Here is a 25,065-nt window from a genome sequence, read left to right on the forward strand (position 1 = left end):
ACATGATTTGCATATAGTGTTTTCTGGAATGCTGATGTCAGGAAGATCACGAATAGCCTGGAATCTGCATGCTTTTCATATCTGAGAAAAGCTTGGATGCCCCAATCTTCTGTGCCATAGCCAGTGTTCATCATTTTTTCTTAGATAGCACTGTTGTTGTCCTCCCTTGAGTATGTATAAGTTGTTTGGAGTTCTTCTACCTTTGATCACAGTTTCTCCTGTATCAAGCTCACGAACAACACAACCATTTGATCGAAATACTACTTCATTTCCTTGATCACACATTTGACTGACACTCAACAAATTATGCTTTAGACCATCAACATACATAACACTTCAAACTTTAACTTTTTCTTTTAAGAAAACAGAACCTTTACCTTTTATGACAGCAGGAGTGTCATTTCCAAATGAGACCTTCTTTTCTTTCTCTAAGGCATTATATGAGTGCAGTTTTTCTTTGTCACCTGTCATTTGTTTTGAGAATCCACTATCAATGTACCACTGATTTTCTTGTCCTTCTGCATACAAGGCTACACCACAACTTTCTGTTTGTGGTTCTTTCTTTCTCCATGTTTTGGGACCCAGTGAAGTTTGCTCCTTCTGAGATGTTTGCTGAAATTTACTCCTGCATTCAGATTCTTCATGACCAAAGTTGTTGCAGATAGAGCATTCTATTTCCTTTTCAAGAAGAGAAAAGTTATTGTAGGTCCATTTCATGATCCCTGTCACATTCTTTTGGTTCCGTGCTTCTCTATTCATGATGGTCTTCTATGCAACACATTGAGTAGATTTGTGTCCAAAGTTATGACATGAAAAACATTGGCCATTAAAGAAATTCCTACAATTATCAAATCCACTAACCTAGTGATTGTAGTTTCTATTGATATTCATTCTTGGAGCAGACTGAGTATGATTTACTTGAGGTTGGTTGTAGCTTATTTCCATCCCTGAATTGAATTGAGCCTGTTTTACCTGGTGATCTGCTTTATGCGTTTGTTGACAATTGTCAAATTGTTCACTGTTCTTCATTGCATCCAGATAGCTTTTAGTGGAGGTTGATGGCTTCTTTGCTTGATATGCTTCTTTAGTATATCCAGGACCTGTCTTTATCAAAGGAAAACACTGCACTTTGATAATTTCATTCAATTTTTCTAATCCTTTAGCAAATATAAGATTGAGAGCTTTTGTTTTCTCAATATCCTTTCTTAGACCCACAATCTCACATTCTAGTTTTTCATTGTGTTTTTCCCTTTCAGCAAGTTGGAATTTCAAATTATCTATAATCATATTATTTTCTTCTAAACAGACCTTGAGTTTAGATATTTCTTCATAAAGGTCATTTTCATTTAAAGCATCCAAGAAATCATCATCTTCAAAAGCTATCAGAAGTCCATAGTCATTGCTATTTTCATCTTCATCACTATTTGATAAACCATCACTATCTTCATGAGTATAGTATCTTTTATTACTTACACTTTGTTTTCTATTCCATTTTCTAGATTCCCTACCTTTATCAACTTTATCTTTATGAGGACATTTGGCAACATAATGACCGACTCTTCCACAAGAAAAACATTTGAATGGTAGTTTACCTCTGAATCTTTCAGATCCTTGTTGAAGGTTCTTGACAGAGTTTGCTTCTTCTTCTCCTTCTGAAGTATGTCCTGATTCAATGAGTTCTTCTTTTCCTCTTGTTGAAGCTTTAAATGTGGCTTCTCTCATATTTGAAGGAACTCCTTTTCTCATCTCGAAGGCAGTTAAGATTCCGTGTAGCCGTGTCATAGTAATAGTCTGTATATCCTGCTTTTCTTCTATGGTAGATACTTTTGATTCAAACTTAGCAGACAAGGATCTTAAAACCTTTTCAACTAAAACGGATTCCTTTATCTCTTCACTCAAGTTCTTCATGCAATTTATAATCTCATCTGTACGTAAGAAATAACTAGTTATACTTTCATCATTGTGCATTTTGAGATTTTTATATTGAATTTTGAGAGTTTGCAGTTTTGCACATTTTACCTTATCGTCTCCTTCATAGCTTAGAACGATCTTGTCCCATATCTCTTTGGCGGTTTTGAGCTACATCACTTTGATAAATTATGATTGTGACAGACTCCCCAATAATGTATTGAGATCCTTGGCATTGGTTTCATATTGCTTTTTACCTGCTGTATCTGTAGGAATTGCTAATAGAAATGTATATCCTCCTTCCATGACTTCCCAGAAATTTGTTCCAAGCGATTGAAGATAGGTTGTGTTTCTTACCTTCCAATAGACAAAGTTGCTCCCATCAAAGATTGGTGGTCTAATGGATCCCTCTCTTTCGTAGTTACTCATGATGATAGATCTTCCTTCAAGCAATCAAGCTTCTTCTGAAGGACCTACTCTGATACCAATTGTTGGAAATAATACTGAGAGGGGGGGTGAATAAGTATTAGCAAATCAAAAACTTTTAATTTCCATATTCAGATTTGTATACACTACTTAAATAAAGGAAACCCGCGTGTATATGCAATTGTGATTAAAGAAACTAGCGTATATCTAGAAAACTTGAGATTTAGTTAGTTCATCATATGTTGATCTTTAATTAGTGCATCAAAACCATATAAATAGTAACCAGGTGCAGTAAAATAGAATAGACAATCACACACATGAGCACAAGATATAAGGTGGAAATCCAATGTGGGTGAAAACCACCTGCTGCAATCATCTCTATCTTCCTTTAATAATAAGAATACTTCTTTTACAATTTTTGTACTGGTGCAGACTTATACCAGTACAAAGGCTTCTACCTGCAGAAGGCTATAACCTTCTCTTGTTCTCCAACTTCTCCTGGAAGGGAGCTACAACCCCCTAGCTCTTGTACTAGCTGATATTTGTACTAGTACATAGGTGTTGGCCTACAAAATGCTACAACCTTCTCTTTTCTTCCAGGGACCACATTTCATAAATTTTCAGACTGGATCCATCAATAACATCAAAGCACAAGAATAATCATCACTGTAATATAATCTTCAACCATATCTGTATCATCAATCTCTGAATCACCCAAAAACTAAATCACTAAAACCCTGTCATCAAAGCACTATCACCAGAACACAGAGCAGAACCCAAAACTCTGTAACTACCACTAGACCCAACAAAAACCTCAATTATCAAATCATATAATGTATGGCTTCGCTATGTTAGGCCAATGTGTATATGCACTTTTATCAAAGAGATTCTGCGTATATGCAACCTTAGTATACTGAACCAGCGTGCATACGTAGTTTTACCAAGGCCAACCTACGTACAGATCTATAAATAATGACTTAAAGCATCACAATTATCACAGACTTCATTCATACCCAGATCATCACATTTACATAATAATAACATGCGTCAGTATTCAGATCTAGAATGTTCAAGATCAAACCACACAATGATACTTTACTTCAAGCCTTAGATCTTCATCAAGCGCCAAGGTTCATCCACGATCCAGATCTAGCTATGCACCATAACCCAATAACCTGTATGCTAGATCTTGCTCTTCATCAGATATTCAATGCTTGAGTGTCCTTGCCTAATGATCTTCTCCTCCTTTTATAGTCTTAGGCCTTGCTCAATACCATGGACCAAAACCACTTAGAGCTAATACCTTGGACCAAATACCAAGGGTCAACACGTCACATAAGATACCTTAGACCAATACCATGGATCACAATACCATGGTCCAAATACCACGGACCAAAACTAAGCTTTCCAACATGTATGCACCTTTCCTTGCATGAAAGTACGCATATGTTCCTTTTGGTCTGTGAACCCGCGTGTATACGTGTCTTGGTTAATAGGAAACCCACGTATACCTCTCTTTCTTCATTTTGTGAGTCTGAACTGTGATCTATCATCTGAGTGAGTTGTCATCAAGGACAATACCTGTATCATACCTAAATCATAATGCCAACAGTAAACTGTTAACAAGTGTGAGAGAAACCACCAATAATGAAAATGGTCCTCAAGGTACTATCAGCATAATTCATGGAATGTGAATAAAGGAACTAAAATCAAACACTTGTGAAATCACCCGATTGAAAGCCAATGATGTGAACTTGTTGTCGAGTGTGAAGAACTTGCCATTAGGGCATACAAGCTCTAAGGTACTAGAAGGGAGTCTCTTAGTCAACTTCCTGTATAATGAGCTAAAGTCGATAGGAAGCAACAGTGTTGAAGGAAGGCCATGATGTATCACACATCATCGATGCAATACAAAGGGATGCAAAATGATTTTTGGATGATATAGAGAATCATAGGTAAGTGTAACTATAAAAGGATAACTCTTAAACATATCGACGACACAACTTGGAGTTTGGCAGCTATTGGATCCATAGGATCGGTGGTCATGGTGACGTGGCAGAGATAAAATGGAAGGAAAAACTGAATGACCCAACTCAAGAAGGTCATTGATGAAAGGAGGATTTCCTAACCTGACATGAAGCAGAAAGTGTCATGTTCAAGAGTGAGATGTTGACACAACCGATAAGATTTCCAAATTTCCCCCACCATGTCTGGCGAGTACCCTAGTTATTTTTAATTCCAATCTTGAAGGGGATATCATATTCTTGCACTCTAAGTCCATCCTTTGGATGAATTTGATCTAGTAAGTTTAATGAGCCCTAGGAAAGAGAAACTCATGTTCGTCATGGTGATGAATCCAATGTCATTTAATGTTTTAATGAGTTTGACAAAGGTGTAACTTGGTATATTTTTCATGTTTAGAGAGTTTGAAAAAGACACGGAAAAGAAAACTCCACATGGTCCCTTTTCATGCATTTGTGTCTCTCGAGCCCAAAAAGGTAGAAAACGAAACTTACAAGAAACGCTTGACCATTTCATCCAAGGAGTACCTTTCTCATAAATAGTTCATCCCAACCCAAATAAGGGGTAAACATATACTAGGTGAATGATGTTTCGCAACCTTTAACGATTTCAAAATGACAAGAGCTCGACAATCTTTTCGTGTTTAAAAAGTCATAAAAGAGCTCAAAGATGACTCCCTACTTTTATTTTCTTTAATGAGTCCAAAAGGGAAAAAATACTCGAAGATATTTTCATTTTGTACGAGTCAGAAAAGAGCTTAAAGGTGACTCGTCCTGGAGGAATGAGTGGTATAAAGGGTAGCAACTGGTTCCGATAATGGTGGAACTGCTCAAAACATGTGATGGTCAAGAGGCTGGCTAATAAAACCACTCATCGTTGCGGTTCCTCAAGAAAGGATAACACAACCAAGTGACAACATATGATTGGCCAAAGAGATGGTGGTGATGGAATGAAACAATCAAGGCTCAATTAGCAGAAATTAGCTGATAGAAACAACAATCACGAGAGGTAAATTAGGCATGGGTTCCTTTTTACACAAGATTGAACTATGGGGAACTCTACTTGAATTCGGTTTCATGTTTACACAAGCTTGAAACGAAAAAATATGCTTGCTATAAGTTTGCATGCCCCCAGCATAATGACTCAATCAAGGTACATGCCCCCCAAGATTCATTTCAATCAACTAGGTTGATGGAATGAAGGTTCACTTTCGATATCTGGAAAGACTCAACTGGGATTTTACGAGATCTTAATCAAAGAATCAATTTGGAAAAGGGAGTTTCTTCATTTTTTAACGAGGTTAACACAGTAAAAGAACTATCCTCATAACTCCTTGTTTCATTTTTTAAGGAGCTTGACACAAGACCAGGAACCATGCTCTGACACCTTGTTTCATTTTTCAATGAGCTTGCCACAAGACAATGAACTATTCTCATCCCTTCGTTAATTTTTTTAATGAGGTTAACACAAGACTAGGAACTATCCTCATGACTCTTGTTCATGAACCATACGAGAACATGGCTCCCAAGAGATCTTAGCTAGACGGAAGAACCACACTCTGGGAGGAATACATGTCAATTGGTACCATAGATAGATCAGGTTCCAATGCCCCCAGTACGTAATGTACTATACCATCTGTGTGATCATCAGTAGACACAGAGACAAAATGGGTGGGCACATAATTGACCTATGGTAGGGAAGATACTGCTTGCAAACAAGAGACGATAGGGAACTATGGTTGCAAAGGAGGCGCTTGGTGACCAATGAATGACAATTAATCAATATCCATAATTCTCCCTTCATGCGAAAAAAAAAACACACAGAAAAGCGAAGAAACAAGAGCTCCTATGACATAAACATAGTCACGTCCAAGGAGAAGATTGAAATCTAAGGGACCTTGGACTACCATCACGTTTATATAGACGGTCTTTCCTCCTAAAGTAATAGGGAACTTTGGAATGATTCCGAAGGATTGACTGGTTCCTTCGTTGAAAGCCTACAGATTCTGGGTGATAGGTACAAGCTGCAGGGAACCCAAATCTTTCCAAGTAGTAGAAGACATGATGCTAACAGATTCACCTTCATCTAATATAGTGCCATGTACTACCATATTATAGGCTTGTACTGTGATCTAGAAAGGCACATAAGATGGGAGGCAGAAAGAAATAAATGGACTCCCATCAAAACAGATGACATAACTACTTGGTGGGGGTATCATATGATTTCCCCCATGCTCTGCAGGAATAGGAGAAGGACTCTCCTAAAAAATAGGGATGGGAGGGTCACTCTTCGATTCATGAGAAAAACATGAGTAGTATGATCACCACTCTCTTCGGGAACAGTGTGACCAACTGAAGGTGAAAACAAGTTAACACTCTTTTCGACCAATGGTTGGTCAGGACCAGACAATAGAGAGTCATGCTCAGGAAGAGAAGGATGGGAAAGAGATGAGTCCAATTCCATCTCTTTACCAACCGGGAGAGGTTTAGAAGAAAGCCTTTGATAACCAATAGGAATTTGGGTTCGAGGAGCTGTAAGGTTTTCCAAGACTTTGGAAGCTTGATCGATAAGAGGACAAAGGTGAAGAAGATGCTCTCCCTCATAGAACCTACAGGGGAATTTAATTTTTCCCTTCTTCTTACCATCGCTAGCTAAAGGCGTAGCATCAACATGATCTCCAGAGGTCGATAGGGATGGTCGGTTCAGGTTTTGAGACCATACCTCTAAGACTCTTGGAATGCCAAGACAATCTCAAAGGAGGTGGTCACCCTTACATAGCTTCCAAGGGAATCTAACCTTCCATGGAGGATTAAAAGGTTTGTCTACAGGAGTTGCATTTGGAGTAATAGCTACATGGTTGGCCTCTCGCTTATTTGACTTCTTCTTCTTCTTCTTCTTAGCCTCCTAGTTACTAGATTTCAAACTTTCACCAGGTGAAGTAGAAGAGGAAGAGGAAGAAACAGGGGAAGAAGTAGAGAAATCAACCTTAGAATCAATTTGATGTGATTCAAAAGAAGGAGATGGTGGGGCAGGAGTTGGGACACTCGGGATCACAGGGGTCTAAAATAACCAGACAAGTAAACCAATGGTTAAGGTAGGGAGGGATAACATTGCCATATAAGGATTACCAGCATTTCCAAAAGAAGGATAAGGACCAGGATTCCCATCTGAGGGGAACCCTTGACTAGTAGACTCTGGGAATGTTTCCATTGGAATCAACTTTTAAGGAAACATTAAGGAAGATAAATTTAATGAGGAATATTTTGTGGGAAGTTAATTTTATGACACTGAAACAAAACTTTGCCTTTTCATATTTTAAGAGTCGAGAAAAGGACGAAAGGTGACTCTAGTCGCTTTCGGAATTAACCAGCTAGAAAAGACAAGTTCTCTATGATCTTTTAAATTTAAAGAGTAAAAAATATTAAAAATGACTACTCAAAGTACTCTAGGCATAAAGGATAACCAGGTAACCGTGAACTGTTAGAATACCTCTCGGCGAACCAAGAAGTACGGGTAGGCAATCTCCCTAAATGTTGTGTTCGGTGTATCATGTTTACAAGGTAGAAGAATCAACTTCTTATGAACAAAGGATTGTAGCCTAGTGTGGTCTCCCTTTATATACGCAATGGTACAGGGAGCACAAGTCCGTAATAGCATTGTTTAGTGCTAAAGCAAATGACAATTGCTAGGTTTAAAGACGCCGAAACATGTCTCTAGCCTAGACCACTAAATGTGAGCGTTATGTTTCAATGCTTCCTTAGGTTAGTTCAATAAATTTTGATGGTTGATCTTGAATTAGGTTTCAATTATAAGGCTCTACTGCTGTCATCTAACAAAACTCCTACATGCAGCGATATGAGAAAATAGATCTTTGTCTTCGATGAAAGTTAACACTAATTGAGAGGTAAGGAACACAAAATCAATGCAATAATCAAAGAATGGAATTTTTCTCTAATAAATCTCCTAAACGCACTTAATATTCCTATAACAACAAAAGAATTTTCAATTCATTTCCAATTCTTATGATGGTGTAATTCTAGCTTCTCAATAACACTACTAATGCAATATTTTCACTTAAGTAAACTAGAAGGATGTTCTTCTTTTCATAAAATGCAAAATGAATCTTTCACATAAAGCACTTTCATGAAAATCTCCAAAGGCTCTAAATGCTGCTTCTACAGGTGCTTCTAGTGGTGGTGCCCGGTGTTTGAATCTCCCTTTGCTTCTACCACCTATACCTCTGCTCTAGCTGCCTGTGCCCTTGTGTTTGCTACTTATCTGCATCAACCGAATCAACAGAGTCGACTGAATAATCAATGGCTCGGGCGGGTACAGCTTAATCAACAGACTCCCTTGCTTAAACAACTGAAAGGGCTAGGTCTCGATCTCGCTCTCGAACAGCATAATATCGATCACAATCATCGGATTCTGGAACATCTGCTTCTGGAACTGGGACTTTCTGTAACTACGCCGGCCCTGCACACTAGTCAATGTGCATAAAGTCGAATTTTCACAATCCCGAACAAACAAGAATCAATCAAATCCAAAGCATTATAAATGAAACTAAAAGCAACTTCTTCCCAGAATCAAACAAACCAAACACATAAATGATTCAATCGACAAACCAAGCAATGAAATCTATGCTTGGAAAGAGAAAAGAGACACTCGAAATAAAGTGATCTGAAAATGGGGCTCTTAGGCTTCTTGTCTAACTTACAAGATCCTCTCCCACTTCCAAAGCTTTAAATTTCCCAAGTCTTATTGATTAACCAATGCGGAATTAAGAAATGCTTGAAAATAGAGGTGTATGCTTATATTTATTGTTGGTTGTTTATATGCTTTAAAATCTGTTGTTTGTGCTGATATCTAAATGTACATGAACTAATATATAAATACATATAACAGTAAATAATGCAGCAGAGACAATGTAGCAGTAAAGCACACACAGAAACAATAATTTAATTAGGAGTTGACCCACAAATCTTGGGCTACATCTCTGTGAGCTTTAGTTAATTCAACTAGGCTCTCTGGGATTATGGTATAAATATTTTTACAAGATCTTTGGCTCAACTCTTGCTATTCTACACATAAAGAGTGGGTTTAGACACCATTTTATCCCTTGGCTCTTGAAGCTCTGGCTCTTGGCTCTCTGGCTCTTAGCTCTGGCTCTTGGCTCTTGGTTCTGGCTCTTGGCTCTAACTCTGGCTCTTTGGCTCTTGGTTCTGGCTCTTGGCTCTAACTCTAGCTCTGGCTCTCTAGCTCTTCGCTCTAGCTTCTCTCTGCCTTCTATTAGTTTACATCCCTCTTGGATTTTCACTTGATTTCCAAGCGACTCCCTTGGCTGCCCTTTTGCTTCTACGTTGTCTCGTTGGCTTCTGTGTTGCCTCTTCGGCTTCTGCGCTGCATCTTTTTACTGTTGCCTTTTTTTACGCTGCTCTCTTTAGTTCGCTTGACCTCCAATTGATTCTCAGCTCTCTTTTTGGCCCTGATCAACTCTTACGTGGCACCGAGCCTTCCTCACTACGCAAACTGCATCTGCACATCACTCAGCATTCTCTTACTCTTCCTGAGTATTCACTGAGCATCCCTAGGCTTCTCGGGCTTCTCTGAGATTATCTCTCTGAGCCTTCCTCTGCCTGCGCCTCTCAGGCCTGCTAATTCTCTATTTTAGCAGCAAATCCCAACAACAACCTTCGCCAGCAATGCCTTCTGTCTTTGACATCCATGGCTCTTAAGCCAAAACGACGTTGTTGATCCGTTTCCCTCTCAGGCTCTTCATCTTCCTGTTTTGGTCCACTCAAATCCCTTCTTTGAGCGTTAGCAATCATTACTAAACGCCCTTGGGGATGAATGACACCTATTCCACAACAGAATGGAACCATCAGCGCTTGAAATACCAAGAAACAACCATTCTTGGCTTACACAGGAAAACATACCAAACACAGAAAGTGTCTGCCAAAGCACTGTTCACCAGACTTCAAATTTCATAACTTCGCTTCATAAGACTATCGAGTCCACCCTCAATCGCTGTTGGAAGTCGCAATTTCCCATTCCATGGCTTTCCCTTTGTATTTATAAAAATACATTAAAACTATGAAAACACCACAAAATGGCTCATGACAGATTTCAAATATTATGTATTTTCATTTCGGAAACCTTTTGGGTCCAGTTTCATCAAATCAACACATTCCTTCGCTTTTCGTTTAATAAATTAAATAAACAATGTAAACTTTGAAACGGGAACTGATACTGTTACCCGTTTCGTAGAGATAGCAAAAAAATGACCCGATTTTCAAAAGTGGTGATGCAGAATACACATGTTTTTTTTAGAACATGGTTTTTGGAACTTTAATTTTTTTTCATGTTCAAGGATGAAATCAAGTTTTAGAATGGTAGTGATTTTCATGTTGATTTTAAAAAGTGAGTATTCTGCATCACACCCTTTTTTTAAAAGACCTATTTTTTGACTTTTAATTTTCTAGTGTGTGAAATTTTAAAAATTATTTTCTAAATTTGATAGTTTTTGAAGTCGTCATTTTATTCATATTTTCTTGTTCTCTATCTTAATTTTTTTTTTAGGGGGGTTTTTATTGTTTTGTGTTTTTAAATTAGAAAGTCGATAGTTTGAATTTTAGATAATCTACATATTTATACATCCTTAATTAATTTTTCAATCCACATGAAATAATTGTTTCTAAAAAACAACATTTTTTAACAATGGACATAAAAATAACCATTTTTAACATAAATATAACAAAAAAACTAAACGTTTTGATAATTTTTTGCTAGAATTAACATGTCAAAATCACAATTTTTATACAAAAATATTAACTAAAAATGGTCAAATAATAGTTTTTTTTATGAATTTCATGTCAAAAAAATAATAATAACAACTTTTTTTTTCAAAAAATAATAATTAACTTAAAAATCAATGCGAAAATCACAGTTGTGCTCTCTCTTTCTTTCACATACCAGACTCTTGATGGAAATTTTACCTCTTTTGAACTTTTCCAATCTGAGATTAGCTTCTTATCACTTAAAGAACTTGAAATATTTGTAGGCATGAGCTCAGGTGGAGTTCGTTCACCAATGTTTTTTGAAGATACACCTTTAAGACTCTTTGGTCCAGAAAGATTCACAAAAATTTTCCTTGATGCCATTTTCCTAAAAAAAAAACACATAAATTAGTAAATAAAAAAAAATATTAACTTAAATTAACAACAAAAATATACCATAAATTTTTTATTTGTATAATCAGAATTGCCCAGCCACCTCTAACGGGCAGGCGGATCGATGGGCGAGCGGGAGGTCAGGTGAGGGATAATGAGACTAAGTGCACAATTAGGCAAGTATGGGCGAGCCCCTACCCATGCGTCCCCCACAACCCCCTGACGACTACATTGAAGCCCCGGCCCCATTAACTTATTCCTCTCACGAGAGATCTCTTGTCTGGATTCACTACACATTAATAATTAAAGTAACACACCTGATCCAATCTCCGAAAATGATGATGATGACAAATCCCTCGATATGATTACCAAGTTATTGTACTCCCTGCATCCATCAAATTTGTGTTTTCTCTTTGTTTCGCTCGCCAACTCTGTATTTCTTCGTGGTCCATCCTTTGCATGCCACACTAGATGTTTGTTTTCAGCTGAATTTTCTGTTTGAACGAAGCTTCCTAAGCTTCCCTCCCTCCCCGGCCCCCCTCCCCTTCCCTCACCCTACCCCCTACCGTCCCCCCACACTCCCGCGCCCCATCCCCCCAAACCCCCACCCCCCCATCCCCCCAAACCCCCTACACCCCCCAACCCCTCCCCGCGACCGCCCCTCGCCACTGCGCCCACCCCCCTACCCCCGCCCCCACCCACCCCTACCCCCTCCCCCCCCCCCCCTACCCGCGCACCCCCCCTTTTCCAATTTACATACCTCAATTTTTTTGGAAGTAAGCAACTCTTTGTTGGCTTCATCAAGAAATTCTTTAGAATATTCTTCCCTCCATTATGGTTCATAAGGAAGACATCAACATTTGCTACTATGAAAACTTGATTGGCTTCTGTAAGTCAAAGAATCTTTTTGAACACACTAAGGGATATAGGAATGGGGTTCTTGGAAGCTTTTGAAAATCATATATGGGTTTCTCTAGTGTCGTATTTTTTAGTTCACCATGAAATCAATTTTGAAAAATTGAAAACTCCAGGCATGCACCGAGTGTGCATATTGCCTAATGTCCAAGCTCTATTATTGTTCTTAACTTCTAAATCTAGTTTAGAATGCCATTTGTAGGGGATGAACCACTTGAAGTCATGATCCCGCTCAATTTCAAAAAAATGAAAACTTCAGGTATGCACTTAGCATGCACAATGCATGATTTTCAAGCTCTATTATTATTCTTCTATTTTAAGTCTAGTCCAAAATACCATTTGTAGGCCATGGACCACTTGAACTCATGATCCTACTCAATTTCAAAAAACTAAAAACTCCAGGAATGCACCCAGTGTGCATAGTGCCCGATGTCCAAGCTCTCTTATTGTGTTTCTCTTCTAAGTCTAGTCCAGAATACCATCTGTAGGTCATAGACCACTTGAAGTCACGATCCTACTCAATTTCAAAAAAATGAAAACTTCAGGCATGCACAATGCTTGTTGTCCAAGCTCTATTATTGTTCTTCTCTTCTAATTCTATTCCAAAATACCATATGTAGGCCATAAACCAATTGAAGTCATAATCCTACTCAATTTTGAAAAAATGAAAACTCTAGGCATGCACCCAGCATGTACAATGCCTGATGTCAAAGCTCTCTTATTGTTCTTCTTTTCTAGGTCTAGTCCAGGATACCATTTGTAGACCATATACCACTTGAAGTCAAGATCCTACTCAATTTCAAAAAATTGAAAACTCCAAGCGTGCACCCAATGTGCACAATCCCTGATGTCCAAGCTCAATTATTGTTCTTCTCTTCTAATTATAGTCTAGAATACCATCTATATGGCATAGACTAGTTGAAGTGATGATCATGTTGTCCAAGTGTGTTAAGTTATTTGCTGAAAAGTCATTTTTGTTCATTACTTATTAACACTTTGCTTAATTAAGCATGTAATTAACTCATGTTGTATGAATATGTAGAAAGGGGGAAGGTGGTTCATAAATGACAAGTATTGTATCTATTTGGAAGGATAGCCATATCTCAATAAGAAATGTGTCTTACTTAATATCAAGGTGATCTTCAATCATGTGAAGCATGCATTGGCATTAGAAATTTAATGCATCTTTAAAGAGGGGAAGCAAGGGCATAATGAATTTAGGATGTGGGATGTGAGATGTGAATATGGAATGTTCCCAACGAATGCCTCCCAGCGTCTACATGCTGAAGGAAATGAAGTGTAAAAATGACTTAAAGTATAAAAGCATGCGGGAAGAAAAGGTAATGCGTGGGGAAAATGTCATTTGGGAGGTGGCCAACTTGCATACAAGAGGAACAACTAAATATAAGCATGTAAGAGAGAGTCATGTGAATTGAAGTCATGTGGGAGGGGAGGTGAAGAAAATCCCTTCGGTGACCTGCATCGATATGAAAGTGATTAATTATAAGAAAATGTGAAATTTATAGGCTATGGAAATGTAGGTACAAATTGTAGAATGTAGATGTAAATTATAGAATTCAAAATAAAGATTTAAGATGACAGGAAGGAAAAAGAAAATTTCCAACCTACATACACAAAAACAACTAAATATAATAAATTTTATGAATTCTAAATAATATTAGAGGAAAAAAATAAAAAAATACTTAACAACCCACACATAGGATATTGATTAAATATATAAAAAATAAAAGAATAAAATAAAACAACAATAATATAGAATATGAAAATTTATATACACCCTCTATATATATATAAAATAATATATATATATATATATATATATATATATATATATATATATATATATATATATATAATAATAATAGATATATATATATATATATATATATATATATATATATATATATATATATATATATATATATATATATATATATATATATATATATTATTTTATAGATATATATATATATATATATATATATATATATATATATATATGAATGATCCATCATTCTTTTATTACCCACCTATATTAAAAAATATAACATATCTGATTAGAGCTGTAGCAAGGGAAAAAGTTGCGTTGTTTATAGCTTTATTCATGCAAAGAGGCCTAAACTTCTCGCCGCAGCGCCACCCCCGGGTCGCCCTGCCCTGCCCGACCGGCGGCGGATCGATTCCGGGAATTGACCCGCCGCCGGTCGGGCGGGGCGGGGCGGCCCGGGGGTGGCGCTGCGGGCGACAAATTCATTGTTGATGCTCTGAAACACAGAGGGATTAATTTAAATTTGTACACCAATCAAACATATGTAATCAAAAACTCTTTGTTGTCCAGTGTTTTCTGATATGATCTTAATTGATAGACACCCATTTTCAAACGAGTAGTTGTTACATGTATTCTACTACGCAGCTGTATCAAGGGAAAAAGTAGTGTTGTTTATAGCTTTATTCATGCAAAGAGGCCTAAACTTCTCGCCGCAGCGCCACCCCCGGGCCGCCCCGCCCCGCTCGACCGGCGGCGCCGCCGGTCGAGCGGGGCGGGGCGGCCCGGGGGTGGCGCTGCGGGCGAAAAATTCATTGTTGATGCTTTGAAACACAGAGGGATTAATTTAAATTTGTACACCAATCAAACATATGTAATCAAAAACTCTTTGCTGTCCAGTGTTTTCTGATATGATCTTAATTGACAGACACCCATTTTCAAACGAGTAGTTGTTACATGTATTCTACTATGCAGCTGTAGCAAGGGAAAAATTTGCGTTGTTTATAGCTTTATTCATGCAAAGAGGCCTAAACTTCTCGCCGCAGCGCCACCCCCGGGCCGCCCCACCCCGCCCCGCCCGACCGGTGGCTGGTCGATTCCGGGAATCGACCCTTCGCCGGTCGAGCGGGGCGGGGCGGCTCGGGGGTGGCGCTGCAAGCGACAAATTCATTGTTGATGCTCTGAAACACAGAGGGATTAGTTTAAATTTGTACACCAATCAAACATATGTAATCAAAAACTCTTTGCTGTCCAGTGTTTTCTGATATGATCTTAATTGACAGACACCCATTTTCAAACGAGTAGTTGTTACATGTACTCTACTATGCAGCTGTAGCAAGGGAAAAAGTTGCGTTGTTTATAGATTTATTCATGCAAAGAGGCCTAAACTTCTCAATTCGGTAAGAAAACCCTAAAAGCAACCGAGAAATTTATAGCAAACCAATTATTTTAACTGCAGTCAGAGAGAGCTTAGTCTTCAGTTTGTTGCTACTCAAAATAAATGGATAAATTGATACTTGGATAAATCGATAAATAGATAAATGTATTTATTTATATATATCTGTACATTTTTTTTTCCAAAATCTACTGCATCCAACATTTGTGCTTTTCTTTTACTTATTATTATATAATTTTCGTTTTCTTGCCATGTAAATACATTCATTATGTGACAACATCTCCCCATGCTGAGCAGTAGAGCACATTTCAACACAATAAAACTTTGGAGTATGGAAACTTCTAAAAACAAAAGCACATGAAACAACCAAGGAAACAATAAGATGGTAAACAATCATTTGTTTCATCGACATTCCAGAAATAACTTCTAAATGTGTGCCCTCTTTTTCATGAATATAAAGTACTTCACTTGTTGTGATAGACAGACAGAGAGATGTGGTATAGGCATACCTGGGCCTTCCTGAAGCACTAAGAGGCTGGTCAGGGCTAAAGCTTTTTAGGACAGGATCAAACATCTTTGGACAAAAGGACTGTCCCACCTCAATCCCTCCAGTTGCCTTTACATTCTTTTTCAGATCTCGGTCAATAGGTTCATCTTCCTCAAACTTGACCACAAACTCAACAAATGCATGAAGTGTTGGATAGCCAACCTGTTGGAGAAACTAAACCATTTTAGCATGACCTATATGATGGTTGTCACATAAGTCCTTTTAAATGGTAGGTAATAGCATTTTATCTTATGTTCTCCACGATAAAATCAATCCCAAATAAGACAGATGTTATTAGATGCTCATTGGAATTTTCAATACAACATAGAAATTTCAGAACTATACTAAGCATGGCCAAGAGAGAGATTAAGGATTAAGCAGCACTAACCTTAGGAATTTCACGAGATTTTAGGGTCTGTAAAAGTTGGAAGAAGGGTGGACATGATAGGAGTGCTTGCAGTGTTGCATTGAGAAAACACAGATTTCCAGTATTAACCAGACCTCTTGGCTGCAGTCTTTTCATGGTAATTTCTGTCCCACCTGATGCATTGCTGGTCAAACTTGCCAAAGAACTGCTGGTTGTGTTGCCATGATTAACCTTAGCCATTGTTGATGTTTTTCCAAACTTTGACCTTCCTTTATCCCCATTCTGAGAATATGAAACCTGACCATTGCCAGCCTTTCCTGCAAATCTTGCTGCCCATGACAAAGGAATGTTTGTGGGCGAAGAAATTGGATCCTCTACAGCATCCTCAACAGTGTCGTCATTTGCAGATAGAAGTTGCTGCATGGTGTTATTTCCCACCAACTTAGACCTGGATTCAAGTTCAAACTCTTGCACAGATGCAGCTCTATCACTCATTTGGTTCACACAATTTTCAATCCTTCCACCTTTGCCACTTGATTCCAAATTAGCAGAAGTTATGCCAACATCATTTGTTGTAGCAAATGTACCAGAATTTGAAAAATGAAGTGGTTCAGATTTGTTGACAGTAGGTAGGATGCATTTATCAGTGACAGAAAATTTCCTCTCAGTAGAAATTAGTGAACCTGTTTCATGTTCAATAGCAATAGAAACCTTGACTTCATGGGAAGTTTCATCCATACTTGCCCCATTGGGAATAGAACATTTTTCACCATGGGAAGCATCAAACTTTGTATTCAATTCTTTCAAGTTGTCTCTCTGTGTCACTTGACCATTACTAGCTTGTTTAGATGATACCTCCTTATTCCTCGATGAACACTGAATTCCACTGTCAAATGAACCAGATTGCAAACCATTCTGCTTAAATGTGATTAAGCCTCCTTCCACTGGGGCCTCCTGAAATGAAGAGGCTTCATCCTCATTGAAGGATCCAAATACAAAGACCTAAAGAGAGAGCACAAAACACAACACTAAATCACAAGCCTTCTAAACAAGTTTGCACAATTTTTATATAAGTATACTTTATATCATCATTGACAATTGAATTGCATCATCCTCTATATCAAATCAGTTTTTTTTTGGAAAACCGGAAAAGAATAGGAACTCTAATAATGTGCTCAATCAACTTATAGGCAAAAATTCAAATCCTGATGTTGATTCCAGAAAGTAAAATGCCTTTAATGCTCTACCAAGAATTGTATCAAGGAATCAGTATGTAAAATTTACTGAAACACTCATGATGGCCTACCCGTGTCCTAACTTATATTTAAAAGAAACAATAGTAATGTCCATTGAATGGGTTTGCTTTTGCTGAGTATTTATGTCTAGTAAATATTTTAGTTCAAAATCCACAAGTTTGGAACATTTAACAAGAAAGCATGCATAGCAGCTAAATTTACTTTTGAGTCTCGACCAAACTATAATGCCAAATTCTTTTTAGGTATTGAATCACATGAAACAAGAGCAACAAATGAAAAGAGGACCTTAAAACTAGCCAACCTACAATTCGATAGTTGCAATCAAGAGGAAAGAAATTAAAGGAAGCAAGTTCACCTGTCCCATGAGATTTAGGATCCTAAATCAAAAGTAATTTTGAATAAGCTTTAAAACAGTCTTAGCTACCTCAAACTGGATATTGATCGTCATTGATTTAAATAATTTTCCTCCTGCTGGAGTTCCATTATAAATGATGAATTATCCAACAATGATGCATTGGTTACATCCAGTTTGCTATGGTTAAAATATTTCAGGAAACATACTTCTAAATAACAAATAGTGGAGTCCAATTCTGGTCCATCTTAGACAGAAAGGTTGGTCTCAAACAGGCTGGCCTTCAATAGAACCTTTGTCAGATGAAGTTTTGGTGTGGAGAAAGATTCTAGAATCTAAATTAAGAAATTAATTTTTAGGCCTAGAATTTGCCTAGGTTATGAGTACGTGGCAACCAAATATGATAGGAAAAGATGAATAAGTATGATGTAGAGGAGTTCATTAATGGTCTTCGTAGGGTTAAGAGAGGAAGATGTCCCAAAAGCAGATTCAGAAGGCCTTCGTGGCAACTAGATATTTTTGCATGGGTTGGCAATGGCTATCGATATTGAATGAGGACCAAGTAACAGGGAAAAAAACATCAACTGCTAATCCTTCATGACAACAAGATATTTTCACATGCTTGATAATGGCCCTTGATTCTGAATGAGGGCCAAGTAACTCAGCGAACAAAGTTAACTGCAATTAGTGCTATGTTTTGCGACCAACCACCTCTAACCTTGCCTGGTGTGGTAGACATGACTGCAACAACGATTAAAAGATATGCGGTTGAGGCCAAATGCAAGTAGTGGATGACTGTCACAGAATCAATGTCTCTTCCTCGTAACTTTTAAAACATGTCAGGAATTATTATCTTCTGAGGTGCTTTATGTGGACAGCAGTGGATATCCTTTTGAAAAGTTCTGAAATATTTTCCTTTATGCAAAGGGATAGTAAAAAGGATAAGAAACCCACATGGATGATAACATTTGAGCCTATGGGATACTTCGACAGTAAAGTCGACATGATTGTAGCAATAGAGAAAGGACCCTGCCAATGAAGCCACTAAAGGATAAGAATGAAACAGCTGTGGGTATTAAAGCTTCATCCTATGGGGGGTAATTGGCCAGTAAAGCACGCATATGATTTCAACAATAGAAAATGAGCCTCTAACAAATGCATCATATCAAGAAGAAACCCGGGGTAGCAGATTCTAAACAATTTTTAAAGAAAGCCAAAAAGTTCAAATGATAAATTCCTTGTATTTCAAAAGTTATTTGCCAGGCATTCACCAACCCTTCTTATTCTAGTTCTCCACCCGAGTTTATTCTGTTAAATTTTAGATTTTAGATAGGGTATTAGTCCGAATATAATCTCCTTGAACATTCTATTTCCTGGGACGGGTTTGCCTTGTTATGAATCAAAATATTGCCTTGTACAAAGCATTTGTATGAAAAAACTCAATCCTTCAAACATTTTCGGCTACAGTCCAGCAAAACAATTTAACCAGAAAACAAAATAGATAATTAAATAAAAATTGTGAGATAGAATTTTTGCTTCCACTGCAGCCTTGTCTCAAGGTGATCACGGGTTCAATTCGTCTCCCCCACTCCCCCAGGAAGAAGTGAAACTCGGAACTAGAATATTACATGCGCTATTGGGGAAAAGAGACGGGGAAGTTATGGGAGAAAAAGGATTGTAGGAGGTATATTAATATAAAAAAACGAGTGCATCAGGTTGGAGATAAAACCCACAACGGCACCCCCGCGGGGCGGCCCGGGGGTGCCGCTGCCACGGGGGGGCAGGGGAGGGGGAGGGGGAGGGGTGGGCGAGGAGGGGCCGGTGGCGGTGGGAGGGGTGGGCGGGGGGGGGGGGGGGGCCGGGGAGGGGGCGGTGGTGGTGGAGGGGGAGGGGGAGGGGGGGTGGGCGAGGTCGGGTGGGCCGGGGCCGGGGAGGGGGCCGAGGATGGGCGGGGTGGGGAGGGGGCGAGAGGGGAATGCGGGGTGTAGGGGTAGGGGGGGGGGGGGGTAAGGGTAGGGGGCAGGGGGGGGTGGGGGGGGGTAAGGGTAGGGGGGTGGCGGGGGGTGGGGGAAGGTAGGGGGGTAGGGTAAGGGTAGGGTGGAGGGGCGTAGGGCGCGAGGCCCATGGGGCCGGCGTTAAGGAAGGGGGGGAGGAGTTGAGATTGGAGGGGAATAGGAGTTAGGGGGTGGGCTTATGGGGAGGAGAGTTGTGGGGTAGGGAAGGAAGAGTTGGGGAAATGGTGCATGGGTGGGTGAGTTGGGGGTAGCAAGGGTTGGCGCATGGGTAGGGCAGAAGGGGGAAGAGGGCATGGGTGAATGGGAAAGATCGTAATGGTTTGGGCGAAGGGGGCACGACGACGGCCTACCCACGGTTATTGGGTGATTGAGTTTGAATAATTGTTTAAGACAGTTTATATAACTGATGTATGCATCGTATCTTCAAATAAAATTAATGTTTTCCATATTTTGTTAAATGAGAAGTTATGAAACATTTTTATGTTGTTGGATTATGTCTTAAGTATGATAAATTTTATTGTTTAAATATCTACAATGCAATATCAAATTAGAGATATAATGTCTGTTTTATTCAGTATACAAATAAAGTCTTTTGAATTCATTCAGTGATATAATTTGTTCATAATGTCATGTTTTTTTAGTTTTATAGTTGAAAAAATTTCAATTTCTTTTGTATCTAGCATGTTGTGGTTGAAAACATGTTAAATTTATACATAGGAAAGAAAAATGATATTCTACCAGAAACATTAATGTGTTTTTTCCTTAAAATTTAACTTAGTTTGAGACATAAAAAATTGGTTTTATTAGCATTTTTTAAAAAGTTTGAAAATTGACCCTAAAAAAAAAAATCATTATTCCAGTATCAACACTTTCGTTTTGAAGCTATATTTTGCACGAAAATTTCGTAGTCACTGCCATTTTTAAAACACGTTCAAAATTGACACCTAAAAAAAAAAAACATCGTTCCAGTATACACACTTTTCGTTTTTAGCACTATTTTTGATGTTTTTTTGGGGTTTTTTGGCCAGAGTTCCCGTTTTGAGTTTATAGTTCCTGTTTCAAAGTTTACATTGTTAATATGCGAAATACACATAAAACTTCATTTTTAACGGACTTTAAAATATATCAAATGTCATTTATAGCCTCGTCGGGTCTGGCTATATCGCATCGCATATGGTATCGGCCCTGATCCTTTGAATAACTCCAATGCAATATTGCAATGCAACTTGTCGCAATTGCAAATCGCACATACCCCCGGGCCATTTAGTGTGCACTCCATTGTGATTACTGATTGCAATATCAGTCTGTTGCAATCGCCGATTGCAATGTCAGAATCGCAATAATCATATAACATGCTCCAACATCCTCTGCCTGCCACTGCCGATGCAATATGTCGATCGAATCTGGACCATTGATCGTCTAGATCTGACAACGCCTATGCAACACTGTTCAAGCCTTCAATTGCCTTGTTTTCATGATTTTCTTCATGTCTTTTAAGGCCAAATAGTGTAATCTAATAAGTCCAAGACTTCTCCTTTGTGATGGTTTTACCCTTTTGGGAGATTTGGAAGACTTAGAGGGTTTTTAAACCCATTATTCAAGGGATTTTGCCTCTTTTTCCTTTGAGAAAGGGCAGCTTCATTTTATGATAACTTCTGCATCTGAAATCCGTTTTTGCCCATTTAAGTTGCGTTGGATTCAGAATAAAGGGATCTCTGCAATGAGACTCTTTCTAAGAGAAACCTGCGACTTTAATTTTCCTCTAATTTACAAAGGATTTGTGCCATTTGGCACCTTTTACATCTTGCAAGAAGTCTTTTAGACTTAGAGGTTTATCCAGGATCCATTTCTGGATCATATGGGAACAAACGAGACTCTTTCAATCATTCAATTGAAAACAAAGCATCCTTGTCGTTTTTGGCAGAAGAAGAGAGTATGAGGGTTAAGACACACTAGCACTGGAATGGGAGAAGTTCTGATTTTTCTTAACTCGGAGACCTGAGTGACTACCTAACTGACAACTAGCATTGATAATAACAATCGAAATGAATGACCAGCACTACAACTAGCGTTGATGGCCTGATCGGTGGGAATGCCTAACTAACAAGTAGCGCTAATCAAGGGATTCAAAGAAAAAATAAAAAAAGAACTTCGCATAGGGCTAGACTTAACACATCAGAGGGTGGGCTAAACCACGCAAGCACACAAACAAAGCTAAATGAAGCTTTTTGGTGAGGAAGAATTGTTACACAGTAATTTGTCACTGTCTCCCTGTCAGTCTCCCTATTATGTCATGAATTCAAATCAATCATGCTCATGCTCTCTAATCTGGCCAAATGACCCACTTTGCCAAAGTTTTTGCTATCAGCGCAACTTTTGGCCAAATAACCGCGCTGATGGGCGCTCCATAACAGACCGAATGCGCTGTCAGCGCGGAAATACACGTGTTTCCCGCGCTGATCGAATTTCATGAGCCAGTGCATTTGTTATTCATATATGGTCGCGCTGACATGACCTTCCCTGTTATTCAGCTGCGATGTCAGCGCTCCAGTGCAATTATAGACCCGCGCTGATCCAGTTTGGGCGAGTTTGTTCTAACAGCCGGCCTTCTAGATGACTCCAGACCTGGTTGTTGGCTTTGTAAATGTCGCCCTCCCCTCTTTGGCATGTTCGTTTCATCATTTGGGCCACCTTCCTTGGAGATAAGCTCATCCTCCCACCATTCATGGAGACTCCTTCTCCTATTTATGCCTCTACCATTGCCATGAGCAACGAGTTGGGTAGTTTTTTGGATAGTGTGGAATTCATAGTGCTTGGATTGCTGCTGCTAGTAGGTAGTTGGTGTGACAAGTGTGTTTTTGCTAGAGGAAGCTTAAGGAAGGTTGTGAGTATTGCTTGTGTGAGAGAGAGCTTTTGTGTTGGGAGAATCTACCTCCAAGGGTGAATGCTTAAGAGACTTGCTGGCTGGACCCTCTAGAGAAGGACTCAGCGTCAGAACTTTGGTTGTACCTTTCTCTGTTATTGATTTAATAATAGATGACTACTGTTATGGTTCCATTCTCATTTATCTTTATAATGGTTAATGTGAATTACATCCTTTCTGACTGATGTATAATTGCTTTTATTAGATGTCACGCTCGTGTTTGTCTTTCTCTTCGTGTGTGCAGGTATCTATTCACGGAGATCGTGGAAGATTGTGACCGGCCAGAGCGAAGGAGCTAGAGCGGCATCTCTTCATCAAACAATAGCGTTGGAATCCAAGTAGGTGTTCATCGCCTCTCTTTTATTTGCAATTAGGAACTTGCACAGTAGCATTGATTGATTGTTGCTAGACCCGTTCTGGGCTAGTAGGGATCGCCTCTATCCGTAGAGGGGATTTACCTCTCCAACAATTTGGCGACTCCGCTGGGGAGCTGGCCTTTGTCTCTTTTTGTTCATTTTTGTGTTTGAGTTTGATTGTTCTCTCTTTTCAAAATTGGGGATTAGTTCTCTGCTTTTAGACTTCCTGGTTCAGTCTGGGAGGTGTATAAATTGTTTAAAGAGTTCTGGCCTTGGTTTGGGAGTTTTTTGGCTTGATTCTGCCTATTTTTTAGCCTCAGCGCGGTTTATATCAAAACAGTTGCGCTGACAGCGCATAGCTGTTTCTTTAACCCTGTTGTCATCGCGCTTGTACGTAAAACAGTCGCGACGGTTCTGAAATCGAACCAGCGCGCTTAAGTCGTGTCCTTCCGCGCTGACAGCGCCTAGTTGCTACGCGTGACCTCTTGTCAGCGCATTGTTGCTGAGCGCTACCCGCGCTGATCCTGTAAAATTGAGTTTGTTTCAATTTTGCCTCCTGAGCCTGTTGGTTTGGCTATCTCCAGCTCTTTCTACTTGGTTTATGACTTGATATCTATTGTTTGAATTGTGAAACACTCGCTTGCGAAGTCTTGTCGAACGAATTTTGTTTTTGTGTCCCGTGACCTAGTGCCATCACCCAGCTTTCACTGGATTGACCTTGTTTTATTCACTTGTTCACTTGTTCACAAAAGTTCGTTGCTACTTGCCTTTGCTATTGCGGAAACCTTCCTCTTTTTGCTTTCTTTGCTTGTTTGCTTGAGGTGATTGTTGTTGAACCAATCCTCAGATTGTTTCACTACCCAGACACAGATCACAGTTGCTAGGGTTCAATCAGCTCTTTTCACGCTTGTTGTGCTTTTCATTGAGTGATTTTATTTCTCTTTACTCGGTGTTGCTGTCTCTCAAAATTCATCATAAGTGCACGATGCCATTGAAAAAGAAATCAAACTAATGTCTTTTGCATTCAATAGTTAATGAGAAGAAGAGCATTTCATTGATTTGTGTTCTCAAAAGAAAAATTTCATTTCTTTGTCATTAACTGCATTAGACTGTTTGATTGTTTGAGTTCGTTTTGTTTGATTGAAAACTCTTAACCCTCTCATAGTTAGAATTCATCGAACGAAATGGTATTCTTTGGCATGTAGTTTTCATCTAGGTAATTGTCAGAGATCACACGGTAAGGCCTGAAACCGAAACTTAATTCAAGATCAACCATAAAATAAACTGAATAAACCTAAAAACGCATTGGAACTTAACGCAAACATCTAGAGGTCTAGGTTAGAGACGTGTTCCGGCGTCTTTAAACATAGTCACTGTTGTTTCACATTACGGTTGGGTGATTCCTCCTTCTGTGACTCGATAGTGGTCTAACACGGACTGTGCTCCCACGTACCGTCGCGTATATAGGGAGACCCCACTAGGCTTTTATCCTTGATCCATAGGAAGCCGAGTCTGCCGCCCTGCGAACCGTAACGCACCGAACACAGCATTCGGGAAGATTGACTACAGTACGGAAAGTCCTTGGTTCTCATACGATTGCCAAGGTGTATAAGCAGTTTTACGGATT

General features: G+C 38.9%; 1 protein-coding gene across 1 annotated transcript in view; it reads right to left on the minus strand.

Annotated features, from left to right (window-relative positions):
- Positions 1-25,065, minus strand: part of LOC149143861 (uncharacterized) — a 135,189-nt gene that overhangs the window by 51,592 nt on the left and 58,532 nt on the right. The window contains exons 2-3 of the mRNA XM_089451968.1: positions 16,558-17,538; positions 16,132-16,331 (exon numbers count right to left, since the gene is read on the minus strand). Of these exons, the coding sequence (XP_089308094.1) occupies positions 16,132-16,331; positions 16,558-17,538 (1,181 nt within the window). The remainder of the gene's footprint in view (positions 1-16,131; positions 16,332-16,557; positions 17,539-25,065) is intronic.

The sequence above is a fragment of the Pinus tabuliformis genome, chromosome X (genome assembly GCF_031772625.1).
Source record: "Pinus tabuliformis cultivar Carrire ecotype Pingquan chromosome X, CPIR1, whole genome shotgun sequence".
Taxonomy (NCBI): domain Eukaryota; kingdom Viridiplantae; phylum Streptophyta; class Pinopsida; order Pinales; family Pinaceae; genus Pinus; species Pinus tabuliformis.